The sequence below is a fragment of the Enhydra lutris genome, unplaced genomic scaffold (genome assembly GCF_002288905.1).
Source record: "Enhydra lutris kenyoni isolate GAN:26980312 unplaced genomic scaffold, ASM228890v2 scaffoldscaffold1, whole genome shotgun sequence".
NCBI lineage: Eukaryota > Metazoa > Chordata > Mammalia > Carnivora > Mustelidae > Enhydra > Enhydra lutris.
The window spans coordinates 104,278,375-104,295,396 of NW_019154085.1; the positions used below are offsets into that span (position 1 = coordinate 104,278,375).

A 17,022-nucleotide genomic window follows, 5' to 3' on the forward strand; every position below is an offset into this window, starting at 1 on the left:
CTCCAAAGAAAATATGCAAATACTCAGGACACCTGGGTGGCTCAGTTGGTTAAGCGTCTGCCTTTGGCTCAGGTCATGATCTTGGTGTCCTGGGATTGAGCCCCACTCAGGCTCCCTACTCTGTTGGGAGCCTGCTTTCTCCCTCTGCCTGCCACTCCCCCTTCTGTGCACTTGCTCTCTCTCTCTCTCTGACAAATAAAATCTTTATTTGAAAAGGGGTGGAGGGTGCCTGGGTGGCTCAGATGGTTAATTTTCTGTCTTCAGCTTAACTCATGAGCTCTGGGTCCTGGGACCAAGCCCCACATTGGGGCTTCAAATGAATGAATAAAATCTTCAAAAAAATCTTTAAAAAAAAAAAAAAAAAAAAAAAGAGAAGCAGATGTTTAATAAGCACATGAAAGTATGCTCAACATTACTGGCATTAGGGAAATGCAAATCAAAATCACATGAGATACCCTTTCACACTTACTAGGATGGTTGTATCAAACAAAATAAACCAAAACAGACCCAGAAAATAACAAATGTTGGGGAGGATGTGGAGTAATTGGAAGCTTATGTGTTGCTGGTGGGATTGCAAAATGGTGCAGCTACTATGGAAAACAGTTGGGCGGTTTCTCAAAAGTTAAACATAGAATTATCATATTCCACTCTTACTTATATACCCAAAGAATTGAAAGCAGGGACTCGAAACAGATACTTGTATATCATTATTCATAATAGTATTCACAATAGCCAAAAAGTGGAAGCAACTCAGATGTTCATCAACAGATGAATGGATAAACTACATGGTATATGTATAATATGGAATATTATGAGTTTTAAAAAGGAATGAAATTTTTGAGCCTACTACAGCATGGATGAACTTTGAAAACATTATGCTAAATGAATAAGCCAGTCACAAAAAGACATAGATTGTATGATTCTACTTATGTAACATATATAGAATAGGCAAATTCACAAGCCACGGAAAGTAGGAAAGAGGTTACTAGGGATTGAAGGGAAAGAGTGTGAGGAATGGTTGTTTTATGGGTACCAAGTTTCTGGTTGGTTTGATGAAAAGTTCTGGAAATCAAAATGGTGATGGTTGTACATGCTGGGAATGTATTTAATGGCATTGAGTTGCATATGCTAAAATGGCATATTTTGTATTATGTTAAAAAAAAAAAAAGGGGGAAATGGAGGCTGATGAATGTTAATAAGTGGGGTCAGTGTACCAGAAGTTCCCATGTAGTTGGAGAACCTAGGCATTGAGAGTAACTTTAGAGACAAGGTTGTGATAAGAAGTTGGGGGTATCTAATTGATCTGAGAGGTGACATTCCAAGTCAAATCTCTTTGTGGTGTGTAACCCTTAGGGAATTGGAGCTTGGGAGACAGCAAAATTCAAATTCTAGACTGTCATTTTTTAGCTGTGCAGTTTTGTCATTACTAGAACTTTCTGAACCTTTTCTATGTTAAGTATTTGTTAAGTGGACAAATAAACCATAATCGTCAGAGTAAATGTGAATATTAAATGAACATATGTTTAAGAAAAAAGAAAGTAGCAGTGCCAGCACTTAAGAAATTTAAAATGAGAAAAATAGAGGAAAATACTTGAGGAATAGATTGTTTTCCCAGATTAAAGGGAGATGAAAGATTGCAGATTTAAAAGCCCGATAGAATACCAAATATTAAGTTACAGTTAAGGAAAAAAAACCACACCTAATCACATTATACTGAAATCTAAGACTGTCAAAAATAGAGAAGCCTAAAGCTTACCAAGAAAATTAATAACATTATTAAGGACCAGAATTCAGATTGTCACCGTACTTTCAACAACAGCATAAGCTGCAAGAAAAAGAGTAATAATACATTTGGAATATTGAAGAGAGTATTGAAAGAAAATAACTTTGAACCTTGAATTTTATAAGGAGACAGTTGTCATTCAGGTGTAAGAGTATGATTAAAATATTCTCAAACATAGAAGACCTTTAAAGATTATTCATACAAAGTCCTACATGGGGGACATTTCTGTAGGAAGAACTCAAGTGAGCAGAGAAACAAATCTAGCAGATGCTATTAGATCTATGTGGTGTATACGTTAAAGAGTGTAAAGAATGCTCAAAATACTAAAATAAAGATTGTTGTCTTAAACAAATTAGCCACAACCAGAGAAAAGAAATAAGAGAAAGCATGTTCATAAACAGGATTGGCTGAGATCATGGGAATGAGGGCATGGTAAAATTCTTCTCTTGGTAAAGGGATACATGGATAGCACTTTATCAGAAAGAAAGGTGGTAAAAAGTGCAGGAAAAGCAAAAATAGAAGTTGAAATAAAGATCCATTAAATGGCAGAGATTGATGATTTAGTAAAAAAAATTGTGTATGTTTGGTATGTGTATGTGCATGTATATATTTTACAAGAAATACCCTAAATCATAATTTAAAGTTACATAGGAGGAGGGGCATGGATAGGATGTGTATGAAAATCATTGAAAATTGAGATCCCAATAATGCTTTTGCTTATGTGGGTTGTATCTATTGATAGTTACCTTATTATTTTTAAATATGGTAATTTATCTTATGCGGTTGTTTAAATCCATTGCTTAAAAAATGTTCAAAAGGCACTTTAAAAAACATATTTAAAAGTACAGTTTTTTTCTGACTTATTGGTGTATCACTTAAAATACCACATTTAAAAAAATTTTTTTATTTTATTTTATCAGTGTTCCAAGATTCATTGTTTATGCACCACACCCACTGCTCCATGCATACATGCCCTTCATAATACTCACCACCAGGCCCTCTGAACCCCTCACCCTTTTCCCCTCCAAAACCCTCAGTTTGTTTCTCAGAGTCCACAGTCTGTCTCAGTCACCCCCTCTAATTTCCCCCAACTCACTTCTCTCCACCTAATGTTCTCTGGTCATTACACATTTTTAAACCATTCATAATACTATTACCTTACATAATTTTTAAATTCTAAACCACAAGTATACACTGTGTAATATAACACACTGCTTAGCCAGTAAGATTAGTTTCTCTCTAATACATACTTTATATGGATTATTAATTGGTAGGGCCCTGAAAAGTTATTTATTTATTTATTTATTTATAAAAAAATATTTTATTTATTTATTTGACAGACAGAGATCACAAGTAGGCAGAGAAGCAGGCAGAGAGAGAGGATGAAGCAAGCTCCCTGCTGAGGAGAGAGCCCGATGCGGGGCTTGATCCCAGGACCCGGGGACCACGACCCAAGCCAAAGGCAGAGGCCTTAACCCACTGAGCCACCCAGGTGCCCCCTGAAAAGTTATTTAAACTGAACTGATATAAACTAAAAACTAGAGAGGTAAAAGGAGTTGAAACAGCACTATTCACTTCTGAAACTACTTTTAGGAATTGATTTCTCTAGAGAAAACTTGTAAAGTTTTTTACTCTAATCTGTATTAAAACTTCTATTTCAACTCCAATATATAAATGTAAGTCATATTTTTAAATCAGTAGAGATTACATAGCATAAAATAAATCGCAGTTTGTCCCCCAGATTGCTTAAGAATGTTTCTATCAAGCCTATAATAGAGAAATGAGGCAGATGAGTTTTTTGGTTTGTTTTTGAGAAAAGAGGGTCAAGGGAATGGAATCCAAATAACTTTAGTTCATTAGTAATTGTATATCCAGAATTAGTTTAAAACTGTAGACTTCTAAGTAGGGCAAGTATCCTGAGAGCCAGCAGGCATTACTCTCAGATTTTTCACTTCCAATCTCATAGGGAAATCTAAAGTTAATAGGCATAAAATTATTAGTAAATTACTGATAATTACCTTATTAGAAATTAAAACTGAAAAGTTAAGAAAATTTATCTATTGGTTAATTTTAAGTAGTAATCTACCCCTTGTGTTATAAGTAACATACAAGTGTTTTTTTAAAAGATTTTATTTTATTTGACAGAAAGTAGGCAGGTGCGTGCAAGAGCATCAGGTGGGGGGAGGGCAGAGAGAGGGAAAAGCCGACTCCCCAGTCAGTGGGGAGCCTGATGCAGGGCTGGGTCCCAGGACTCTGAGATCATGACCTGAATCAAAGTTAGACACTTAACCCACTGAGCCATCCAGGTGCCCTAGTAACGTACAAGTATTTTTTTTTTTTTTTTAACATACAAGTATTTTTGTGAAAAACAGCTATTTTACTAAACAAAGAATTTAGTGAGAAGAGTAGCATTGTCTTATGCATTTTTGTGTATCTCTTTAATGTCTGGTCTAAGAGAACATACTTAGGTCCTCTTTTCTGCTTCTGCATTTATTCTGTTGCAATATATTGTTTTAATTGAGTTTCTACATGAGGAGAATCCTAGGGACCTTATGGATCTTTTGAAAGTATTTGGGGAAACCTTTGGGTCCTGAGACCACACTCTTGAGAACTGCTTTTTCCAAACAAGTTTTTTTTGCTTATTGCTGACCCTCCCTCCCCACTTGGTATCTTCTCCATTGATGTCTGTATTTTTTCATTGTCCCATAATTCCTCCCACCTTCCATTTTTTATCTGCTCTTTTCTACCTTATATGGTTTTCCATTTAAGGCTGATCTCCAAGTTTTCACTGATGATTCTAATCTCTGTGACTATCTTGTCTCTAAATCTGTTGGCAAGTATGTAGTTAGTTCCACATGATTCATACTTCAGTGTTCTAAGTTTTCTTGTGTTTCTCTTTCCAATCACATTATAAAGCATCTTTGAATTAGGGACTCTTAAAAATTGGCAAGACAAAATAAGAGTTTCTCCTTAGAGTGTTTAGTACAAGGTGATGTTTGTTGGTTGATAGGAAGTAACACTTTCTGCAAAAGTGCATATACATCACAAATTCTCTTTTGGACTTAAGTAGTTTACTTGGAAATTATAGTATCTTACATGTTACCTGATATATGGCAGTATTTTTGGTATTCCAAGTAATTTTTTAAAAATAGATTTTGTAAAGATTTGTTTATTTGAGAGAGAGAGAGAGAGAAAGAAGCATGTGCACAAGCCATGAGGGGCAGAGAGAGAATCTCAAGTAGACTTCCCGTTGAGTGTGGAGTCCAGTGTGGGGCTTGATCTCAGGACCCTGAGATCACGACCTAAGCTGAAATCAAGAGTTGGATGCCCAACTGACTGAGCCACCTAGAGCCCGGAAACCTTGTATAACTAAAACTATCTCCAGTTCAGGCTTGTTGATCTTGTGAGTCATTTGTTGATTAATTTATTTTCTTACCATTTCAGAAAAAAGCCAAAGGACAAGAGCTCTTCGATCAGATAATGTACCATTTGGACCTTATTGAAAGTGACTATTTTGGACTGAGATTTATGGATTCTGCACAAGTAGCAGTGAGTAGCTGTTTTTTGGAAGTTCCATTGTGGGAGCAAAAATGGAAAATTTCAGATGACATGCTAAGTGCTACAAGGCTGTATATTCTTACTGCATTCTCTTTTTCTTCTGATTTTCTTATTATGGTCTGAAGTTTTGACCATTTCAAAATAACCTGAAGCGTTTGTTAAAAAAATATGAGTCCTGGCCCTAGCCCATATCATTAGAGCATGATCTTTCCAGCCGAGCCCCAGAAATCTGTCTTTTTAATAACCACTGGGTTGGTTGTTGGGCATATTAAAGTTTGAGAACCACTGCGAATGGAAAGGGAGCTAAAATAGGAGATTTGTGGGTTCTTGCGTAAGTGATAGAAGTTATTAATTTGCAAATTAAGGTGAGTAAGTTAGGTTATCTTTAAAATCCCTTCCCGATCTTTGATTCTATAAATGTTCTTTGACCATGTGCTTTTCACATGAGAGGAATGTGTATATGATAGGTAGGAAGTTGGAAGCTTTTCAGAGATCTGTTATACTAGGATTTGACTGGAGAGTGTTTGAGACAAAGTACTAGATGATAAGATTAGAAGGTGGTTTAGTGGCCTTATCATCCAAACTGAATACCAAGAGTATTAAATAATAGATGGGCAATATTTATTCTCTAATAATTGGGATTAGGGTTTTTTTTTTTGAGCAAGGAGGTCATATTTTGCTTCAGGAAGTATCATATAGAAAAACTGTATAGGATTATTTGGAATGGGCAGAGATTGAAGTCAGAAAGAGTCATTCTAGATCCCGGGGATAAAAGTAATATTAAGGCCTGGAATAGGACATTCACAGTAGCAGGGAGGGGGTGGGGCGGGAGTAGAGATAAGGGTATTAAGACACCAAGCTCTGTTCTGGAAGTCTGTGATGGAGGAGTGTGTATGTATGTGTATGTGTTTAGTGACACAATTGTAGTATCTAGGACTCACAGGAACAATATATAAGAAATCTCAAGTTCTTTTTGGAGTGGGGCATTCATTCATACATTCATTTGGTGTGATTAATAAATAAACTAGAATACCTCTGTAAGATAATATTAAAAACTCACACCTTTTGGAGATGAACTCCTTTGTTGGCTTTATAGAACATCTTGGCTAAATTTACCGCTGTTAATAATGCTAGCTACAATTTTTTTTCTCTGATTTCCATACCCTTAGTCCCCCTTCCTAAGTTAAAAGAAATTAAGCATGAACATTTTGTAACAAGAGTACTGGTTACATTTTGGCACACCCATACAATGGAATACTCTGCAGCTCATTAAAAATGGTGACTTTTAAAGTGTACTAATTGACCTAGAATAATGTAGGAAAAAAAGGGTTACAGAACAATATATTTGAGTATTTTTATTTAAAAAAAAAAAAAGAGGGGCGCCTGGGTGGCTTAGTCCTTAGGCGTCTGCCTTCGGCTCAGGTCATGATCCCAGGGTTCTGGGATCGAGCCACACATTGGGCTCCCTGGGGAGGCCTGCTTCTCCCTCTCCCACTCTGCCTGCTTATATTCTCTCTCTTGCTGTGTCTCTGTCAAATAAATAAGTAAATCTTAAAAAAAAAAAAAAGTGGCTATATGTACACATATATGCATGAAAATATTTGCAAAGCTATTTCCCATAGTTTCAGAGTTCTCATCTCTGGATGGAGTTTGTAGAGGAGGTCTTTTCTTTTATTTTTCATTTTAATGTTATTTCTCTCCAGTTGGACTAAATCCATTGAGGGCAGGGGATGAGTCTTACTTACCTGTTGCCCAGCATGTAGTGGACATATAAAACATTTATCAAATTAAATTCTGGTGCACTACTTTGATCTAAAGGCTTGGTTGACTGTTGAGTTTAATATAATTCATCAGTCATCTTACAAATAATGGAATTACAGTCTTGCAATCAGTGAAAAAATAAATGATGTTAGGGATAAATAATTCAAAACTTCCCCTTTTTTTGAGGGGTTGTGAAGGAGAAGAGGTAGAAATATGCCAGCATTAAGTTTCAGGTACCTTCTTTCCTTAGGGTACATAAATACAGTAGTCTCTATCCATGGTTTCACTTTCCATGGTTTCAGTTACCCATGTTCAACCCCAGTCTGGAAGCAGATGATCTTCCTTCTGACAGAAGGTCATTGGTAGCCTAAAGCTACATCACAGTGCCTACACCATTCACCTCACTTCATCTCATCATGTAGGTGTTTTATCATCTCATGGCATCATGAGAAGAAGGGTGAATACAGTACAATAAGATACTGTCAGAGAGAGAGACCACATTCACAAAATTTTATTATGGTATATAGTTATAATTGTTCTATTTTATTACTAGTTATTGTTATTAATATCTTACTGTGCCTAATTTATACATTAAACTCTAAAAGTATATATAGGAAAAAATATAGTATATATTGGGTTTGGTACTATCTGTGGTTTCAGGCATCCACCAGGGGTCTTGGAATGTATCTTCCACAGATAAGTGGTGGTGGCGGGGGGTTGGGGAGCTATTGTAATTGGGGGAAAGAAATAGACATGCAGCTTTTGGTAAGTTGTATTATTTACTCTTTGTTAATATCAGTAATTACTGAATTACTAGATCCATTAATTTTTTCCCCCTTATTTGATACACATATAGTGCCTTTCTTTTGGTCATAATAAGTTTTTAGTAAAGCCAGTATAAGAACTCTTCTTTTTTTAAGGTTTTATTTCTTTAACTATTTCTACACCCCACATGGGTCTTGAACTCATGATCCTGAGATCAAGAATGCAACCACATGCTCTTCTAACTGAGCCAGCCAGGCGCCCTAGAACTTTTAATCCCTACTCTCTTTAGTTGTAACTTATCCTTTCCAAACCCAGAAATCTAGGCATTAAGATTAAATTTAATAAGATTTACTTTATGTTTTTACTGTTACTGAAACACACTATGTGCGTTGAATTGGAAAAACAACAGCTGGTAGATGAAAGCTATTCAAAATGACCTCTAGATAAAATTTTACATGTTCTTGGGGTGCCTGGGTGACTCAGTGGGTTAAAGGCTCTGCCTTCAGCTCAGGTGATGATCCCAGGGTCCTGGGATCGAGCCACATCGGGCTCTGCTCAGTGGGGAGTCTGCTTCCCTTCCTCTCTCTCTGCTTGCCTCTCTGCCTGCTTGTGATCTCTGTCTGTCAAATAAATAAATGAAATCTTAAAAAAAAAAAAAACAAAAAAACAACTTCACATGTTCTTAAAGTGCTGACTCACACAATTCTACAATTTTATGACATCAGTAAGCATAGAAAAGACCAGGTATTTGTCATGTGGCCAGATTTAACCCCAGAATAAAACAAAATTTATACTTTGCAAATAGGTCAGTTTATTGGTGAAGATAGTAAACTCGATCAAGTGAAGTTTTTGGCTAGGGTCATCTGTGTAAACTAAGTTAGCCCTATGATTTTAGTGTCTGTTTGTCTTATTTAGTGTAAGGGTAGAATCCAAAGAATGTTGAGGCAGGGTAAAAAAATGACCAAAACCAGATTAAGACACTACATAAAAAGAGAACTATGGGCCAACATCTCTGATGAACAGAGATGCAGAAATCCTCAACAAAGTGTTAGCAAACTAAATCCAACATCATTCACCACAATCACTTGGAATTTATTCCTGAGATGCAAAGGTAGTTCAGTATTGGCATATCAGTCAGTGTGATACGTATCAGTAAGTAAAAGGATAAAAACCATTTGATCATTTCAGTAGATGCAGAAAAAACGTCTGACAAAGTACTACATCCATTCATGATAAAAGCCCTCAACAAGGTAGATTTAGAAGGAACATACCTCAACATATAAAGGCCATGTGTGAAAAACTGACAGCTAACCTTATACTCAATGTTGACAAACTGAGAGCTTTTCTCCAAAATCAGGAACAAGACAAGGATGTTCACTCTCAACACTGTTATTCACCATAGTACTGGAAGTCCTAGCAATCAGGTAAGAAAAAGGATTAAAAGGCATTCAAATTGGTGTGGGTTTTTTTTGGTTTGTTTTTTTAAAGATTTATTTATTTATTTGAGATAGAGCAAAAGAGAAAGCACGAACAGGAGGGAGAGGGAGAAGCAGACTCCCCACTGAGCAGGGAACCTGATTCGGGGCTCAGTCCCACGACTTTGAGATCATGACCTGAGCCAAAGTCCTATACTTAACCGACTGAGCCACTCAGGTGCCCCAAAGACATCCAGGTGAGTAAGGAAGAAGTAAAACTTCAACTATTTGCAGATGCATGATATTATATATAGAAAGCCATAAAGACTCCACCAAAAAACTGTTAGTGCATTTCTATACACTAATAATGAAGCAGTAGCAGGAGAAATTGAGAAAGCAATCTCAGGTACAGTTGCACCAATACCTGGGAATAAACTTAACCAAGGGAAAGAAAGACCTGTAACTATAAAACATAAAACTGTAAAACATTGATGATAGAATTTGAACAACACAAAGAAATAGATTATTCCATGCTTATGGATTGGGAGAACAAATTCTGTTAAAATGTCCATACTACCCAAAGTAATCTGTAGATTTAATGCAATCTCTATCAAAATATCAATAGCATCTTTTACAGAGCTAGAACAAATAATCCTGAAATTTGTACGGAACTACAGAAGACCCCAAATAGCTAAAACAGTCTTGAAAACGAAAGAGCTGGAGGTACCACAATCCCAGATTTCAAGTTACACTACAAAGCTACAGTAATCAACACAGCATGGCACTGGCGCAAAAATAAACACATAGGTCAATGGAACGAGATAAAAAGCTCAGAAGCAAGCCCACAATTACATGGTCTTTGGCAAAAGCAGCAAGAATATACAATGGGGAAATCAGCCTCTTCAACAAATGGAGTTGGGAAGATTGGACAGCTACATGCAAAATAATGAAACTGGATCACTTTCTTTTTTTTTTTTCTTTTAATTAAATTTTCTATTTTTTATGAACATATAATATATTTTTATCCCCAGGGGTACAGGTCTGTGAATTGCCAGGTTTACACACTTCACAGCACTCACCATACCACATACCCTCCCCAATGTCCATAATCCCATCCCCCCTCCCAATCCCCCTCCCCCCAGCAACCCTCAGTTTGTTTTGTGAGATTAAGAGTCACTTATGGTTTGTCTCCCTCCCAATCCCATCTTGTTTCATTTACTCTTCTCCTACCCCCTTAACCCCCCATGTTGCATCTCCACTCCCTCATATTAGGGAGATCATATGGTAGTTGTCTTTCTCCGATTGACTTATTTCGCTAAGCATGATACCCTCTAGTTCCATCCACGTCGTCGCAAATGGCAAGATTTCATTTCTTTTGATGGCTGCATAGTATTCCATTGTGTATATATACCACATCTTCTTTATCCATTCATCTGTTGATGGACATCTAGGTTTTTTCCATAGTTTGACTATTGTAGACATTGCTGCTATAAACATTCGGGTGCACGTGCTCCTTCGGATCACTACGTTTGTATCTTTAGGGTAAATACCTAGTAGTGCAATCGCTGGGTCATAGGGTAGCTCTATTTTCAACATTTTGAGGAACCTCCATGCTGTTTTCCAGAGTGGTTGCACCAGCTTGCATTCCCACCAACAGTGTAGGAGGGTTCCCCTTTCTCCGCATCCTTGCCAGCATCTGTCATTTCCTGACTTGTTAATTTTAGCCATTCTGACTGGTGTGAGGTGATATCTCATTGTGGTTTTGATTTGTATTTCCCTGATGCCGAGTGATATGGAGCACTTTTTCATGTGTCTATTGGCCATCTGGATGTCGTCTTTGCAGAGATGTCTGTTCATGTCTTCTGCCCATTTCTTGATTGGATTATTTGTTCTTTGGGTGTTGAGTTTGCTAAGTTCTTTATAGATTTTGGACACTAGCCCTTTATCTGATATGTCGTTTGCAAATATCTTCTCCCATTCTGTCAGTTGTCTTTTGGTTTTGTTAACTGTTTCCTTTGCTGTGCAAAAGCTTTTGATCTTGATGAAATCCCAATAGTTCATTTTTGCCCTTGCTTCCCTTGCCTTTGGTGATGTTCCTAGGAAGATGTTGCTGCGGCTGAGGTCGAAGAGGTTGCTGCCTGTGTTCTCCTCAAGGATTTTGATGGATTCCTTTCTCACATTGAGGTCCTTCATCCATTTTGAGTCTATTTTCATGTGTGGTGTAAGGAAATGGTCCAATTTCATTTTTCTGCATGTGGCTGTCCAATTTTCCCAACACCATTTATTGAAGAGGCTGTCTTTTTTCCATTGGACATTCTTTCCTGCTTTGTCGAAGATTAGTTGACCATAGAGTTGAGGGTCTATTTCTGGGCTCTCTATTCTGTTCCATTGATCTATGTGTCTGTTTTTGTGCCAGTACCATGCTGTCTTGATGATGACACCTTTGTAATAGAGCTTGAAGTCCGGAATTGTGATGCCACCAACCTTGGCTTTCTTTTTCAATATTCCTTTGGCTATTCTAGGTCTTTTCTGGTTCCATATAAATTTTAGGATTATTTGTTCCATTTCTTTGGAAAAAAATGGATGGTATTTTGATAGGAATTGCATTAAATGTGTAGATTGCTTTAGGTAGCATAGACATTTTCACAATATTTATTCTTCCAATCCAGGAGCATGGAACATTTTTCCATTTCTTTGTGTCTTCCTCAATTTCTTTCATGAGTACTTTATAGTTTTCTGTGTATAGATTTTTAGTCACTTTGGTTAGGTTTATTCCTAGGTATCTTATAGTTTTGGGTGTAGTTGTAAATGGGATGTACTCCTTAATTTCTCTTTCTTCTGTCTTGTTGTTGGTGTAGAGAAATGCAACTGATTTCTGTGCATTGATTTTATATCCTGTCACTTTACTGAATTCCTGTACAAGTTCTAGCAGTTTTGCAGTGGAGTCTTTTGGGTTTTCCACATGTAGTATCATATCATCTGCGAAGAGTGATAGTTTGACTTCTTCTTTGCCGATTTGCATGCCTTTAATTTCCTTTTGTTGTCTGATTGCTGAGGCTAGGACTTCTAGTACTATGTTGAATAGCAGTGGTGATAACGGACATCCCTGCCGTGTTCCTGACCTTAGCGGAAAAGCTTTCAGTTTTTCTCCATTGAGAATGCTATTTGTGGTGGGTTTTTCATAGATGGCTTTGATAATATTGAGGTATGTGCCCTCTATCCCTACACTTTGAAGAGTTTTGATCAGGAACGGATGCTGTACTTTGTCAAATGCTTTTTCAGCATCTATGGAGAGTATCATTTGGTTCTTGTTCTTCCTTTTATTAATGTGTTGTATCACATTGATTGATTTGAGGATGTTGAACCAACCTTGCAGCCCTGGAATAAATCCCACTTGGTCGTGGTGAATAATCCTTTTAATGTACTGTTGAATCCTATTGGCTAGTATTTTGGTGAGAATTTTCGCATCTGTGTTCATCAAGGATATTGGTCTGTAGTTCTCTTTTTTGATGGGATCCTTGTCTGGTTTTGGGATCAAGGTGATGCTGGCCTCCTAAAATGAGTTAGGAAGTTTTCCTTCCATTTCTATTTTTTGGAACAGTTTCAGGAGGATAGGAATTAGTTCTTCTTTAAATGTTTGATAGAATTCCCCCAGGAAGCCGTCTGGCCCTGGGCTTTTGTTTGTTTGGAGATTTTTGATGACTGTTTCAATCTCCTTACTGGTTATGGGTCTGTTCAGGCTTTCTGTTTCTTCCTGGTTCAGTTGTGGTAGTTTATATGTCTCTAGGAATGCATCCATTTCTTCCAGATTGTCAAATTTGTTGGCATAGAGTTGCTCATAGTATATTCTTATAATTGTTTGTATTTCTTTGGTGTTCGTTGTGATCTCTCCTCTTTCATTCATGATTTTATTTATTTGGGTCCTTTCTCTTTTCTTTTTGATAAGTCTGGCCAGGGGTTTATCGATCTTATTAATTCTTTCAAAGAACCAGCTCCTAGTTTCGTTGATCTGTTCTATTGTTTTTTGGTTTCTATTTCATTGATTTCTGCTCTGATCTTTATGATTTCTCTTCTCCTGCTGGGTTTAGGGTTTCTTTCTTGTTCTTTCTCCAGCTCCTTTAGGTGTAGGGTTAGGTTGTGTACCTGAGACCTTTCTTGTTTCTTGAGAAAGGCTTGTACCGCTATATATTTTCCTCTCAGGACTGCCTTTGTCGTGTCCCACAGATTCTGAACCGTTGTGTTTTCATTATCATTTGTTTCCATGACTTTTTTCAATTCTTCTTTAATTTCCTGGTTGACCCATTCATTCTTTAGAAGGATGCTGTTTAGTCTCCATGTATTTGGGTTCTTTCCAAATTTCCTCTTGTGATTGAGTTCTAGCTTCAGAGCATTGTGGTCTGAAAATACGCAGGGAATGATTCCAGTCTTTTGATACCGGTTGAGACCTGATTTAGGACCGAGAATGTGATCTATTCTGGAGAATGTTCCATGTGCACTAGAGAAGAATGTGTATTCTGTTGCTTTGGGATGAAATGTTCTGAATATATCTGTGATGTCCATCTGGTCCAGTGTGTCATTTAGGGCCTTTATTTCCTTGTTGATCTTTTGCTTGGATGATCTGTCCATTTCAGTGAGGGGAGTGTTAAAGTCCCCTACTATTATTGTATTATTGTCGATGTGTTTCTTTGATTTTGTTATTAATTGGTTTATATAGTCGGCTGCTCCCACGTTAGGGGCATAGATATTTAAAATTGTTAGATCTTCTTGTTGGACAGTTCCTTTGAGTATGATACGGTGTCCTTCTTCATCTCTTATTATAGTCTTTGGCTTAAAACCTAATTGATCTGATATAAGGATTGCCACTCCTGCTTTCTTCTGATGTCCATTAGCATGGTAAATTCTTTTCCACCCCCTCACTTTAAATCTGGAGGTGTTTTCGGGTTTAAGATGAGTTTCTTGTAGGCAACATAGAGATGGGTTTTGTTTTTTTATCCATTCTGATACCCTGTGTCTTTTGATTGGGGCATTTAGCCCATTAACATTCAGGGTTAAGTATTGAGAGATATGAATTTAGTGCCATTGTATTGCCTGTAAGGTGACTGTTATTGTATACTGTCTCTGTTTCTTTCTGATCTACTACTTTTAGGGTCTCTCTTTGCTTAGAGGACCCCTTTCAATATTTCCTGTAGAGCTGGTTTGGTATTTGCAAATTCTTTGTTTTTGTTTGTCCTGGAAGCTTTTTATCTCTCCTTCTATTTTCAGTGATAGCCTAGCTGGATATAGTATTCTTGGCTACATGTTTTTCTCGTTTAGTGCTCTGAATATATCATGCCAGCTCTTTCTGGCCTGCCAGGTCTCTGTGGATAAGTCTGCTGCCAATCTAATATTTTTACCATTGTATGTTACAGACTTCTTTTCCCGGGTGGCTTTCAGGATCTTCTCTTTGTCACTAAGACTTGTAAATTGTACTATTAGGTGACGGGGTGTGGACCTATTCTTATTGATTTTGAGGGGGGGTTCTCTGAACCTCCTGGATTTTGATGCTTGTTCCCTTTGCCATATTGGGGAAATTCTCTCCAATAATTCTCTCCAATATACCTTCTGCTCCCTTCTCTGTTTCCTCTTCTTCTGGAATCCCAATTATTCTAATGTTGTTTTGTCTTATGGTGTCACTTATCTCTCGAATTCTCCCCTCGTGGTCCAGTAGCTGTTTGTCCCTCTTTTGCTCAGCTTCTTTATTCTCTGTCATTTGGTCTTCTATATCGCTAATTCTCTCTTCTGCCTCTTTTATTCTAGCAGTAAGAGCCTCCATTTTTTATTGCACCTCATTAATAGCTTTTTTGATTTCAACTTGGTTAGATTTTAGTTCTTTTATTTCTCCAGAAAGGGCTTTTATCTCTCCGGAGAGGGTTTCTCTAATATCTTCCATGCCTTTTTCGAGCCTGGCTAGAACCTTGAGAATCGTCATTTTGAACTCTAGATCTGACATATTACCAATGTCTGTATTGATTAAGTCCCTAGCCTTCGGTACTGCCTCTTGTTTTTTTTTGGGTGAATTTTTCCGCCTTGTCATTTTGTCCAGAGAAGAGTATATGAAGGAGCAAGTAAAATACTAAAAGGGTGGCAACAACCCCAGGAAAATATGCTGTAACCAAATCAGAAGAGATCCCAAATCGTGAGGGGGGAGAAAGGGGATAAAAAGAGGTTCAGAAAGAAAAAAAAAAAAAAGAAAGAAAAGAAAAGAAACAATTAAAAAAAGAAAACGAATAAAGAAAAAAAAATATATATATGTTAGATAAACTAGTTAAAAAACGTTAAAAAAGAAAAGGGTAAAAGTTAAAAAAAATAGAAGAAGAGAAAAAAAATTAAAAAAAAAATTAAATTAACTGCAAGGCTAAAGAATCATGGGAGAAAGCCAGGAGTTCCGTGCTTTGCTTTCTCTTCCTCTGGAATTCTGCGGCTCTCCTTGGTATTGTAACTGCACTCCTTGGTAGGTGAACTTGGTCCTGGCTGGATTTCTTGTTGTTCTTCTGGGGGAGGACCTGTTGTAGTGATTCTCAAGTGTCTTTGCCCGAGGTGGAATTGCACCGCCCTTACCAGAGGCCGGGCTGAGTAATCCACTTGGGTTTGCTTTCGGGAGCTTTTGTTCCCTGAGCGCTTTCCGTAGAGTTCCGGAGGATGGGAATGAAGATGGCGGCCTCCCAGTCTCCGGCCCACAGGAGCCGAGAGCCCAGGGCCCCACTCCTCAGTGTGCCCTCAGAGAACAGCGCCCAATTACTCCCGTCTGCCTGGCCTCTGGCCGCACTCCGAGCTGACCGAGCCTGCGACCGGTTCAAGGTAACCCCGAGCTGTGAGCTCACTCCTTGGCTCCGTCTCTGTAGCCGGCTTCCCCGTTCTAATACCTGTAAGCTCTGTGACCCTCAGACACCTCTGATCCTTCCGTGACCCTGCGGGACCTGAGGCCACACTGACCCCGCGTGGGCTTCACCCCGGTTAAGCCTCTGGAGCGATGTTCCTCAGCGGAACAGACTTTTAAAAGTCCTGATTTTGTGCTCCGTTGCTCCGCCGCTTCCGGGAGCCAGCCCCTCCCCCTGCGGTCTATCTTCCCGTCACTTTGGATTCACTTCTCCGCCATTCCTACCTTTCAGAAAGTGGTTGATTTTCTTTCTAGAATTGCTGTTCTGCTCTTCGATCTCCCGATCTCCCGTTGGATTTGTAGGTGTTTGCAATCTTTAGATAAGCTATCTAGCTGATCTCCTGCTACCTGAAGTAGTCTCAGCCTGCTACTTCTCCGCCATCTTGACTCCTCCCCCCGATTTTTTGGCCTGGATCACTTTCTTAAGCCATACACAAAACTAAACTCAAAATGGATTTTCGAGACTTATATGTGAAAACTGAAACCATAAAAATCCTAGAAGAGAGCATAAGTAGTAGTTTTTTTGACATCAGCCATAGCAGCATTAGGGGAAATAAAAACAAAAATAAACTATTGGGATTACATGCAAATAAAATGTAACCTACTGAATGGAAGAATATATTTGCAAATGACATATCTGATAAAAGGTTAGTATCTAAAATATATAAAGAACTTATACAACTCAGATCTTAAAAAAACAAATTATCCAATTAAAAAATGGGCAGAAGACATGAGCAGACATTTCTGCAAAGAAGACATCCAGATAACCAACAGACACATGAAAAGATGCTCATCCTCACTTATATCAGGGAAATGCAAATCAA

General features: G+C 37.9%; 1 protein-coding gene across 4 annotated transcripts in view; it reads left to right on the plus strand.

Annotated features, from left to right (window-relative positions):
* Nucleotides 1–17,022, plus strand: part of LOC111157755 (erythrocyte membrane protein band 4.1 like 5) — a 145,576-nt gene that overhangs the window by 18,606 nt on the left and 109,948 nt on the right. For all 4 annotated transcript variants that reach the window (XM_022519415.1, XM_022519499.1, XM_022519582.1 and 1 more), the window contains exon 3: nucleotides 5,228–5,332. In XM_022519415.1, the coding sequence (XP_022375123.1) occupies nucleotides 5,228–5,332 (105 nt within the window). The remainder of the gene's footprint in view (nucleotides 1–5,227; nucleotides 5,333–17,022) is intronic.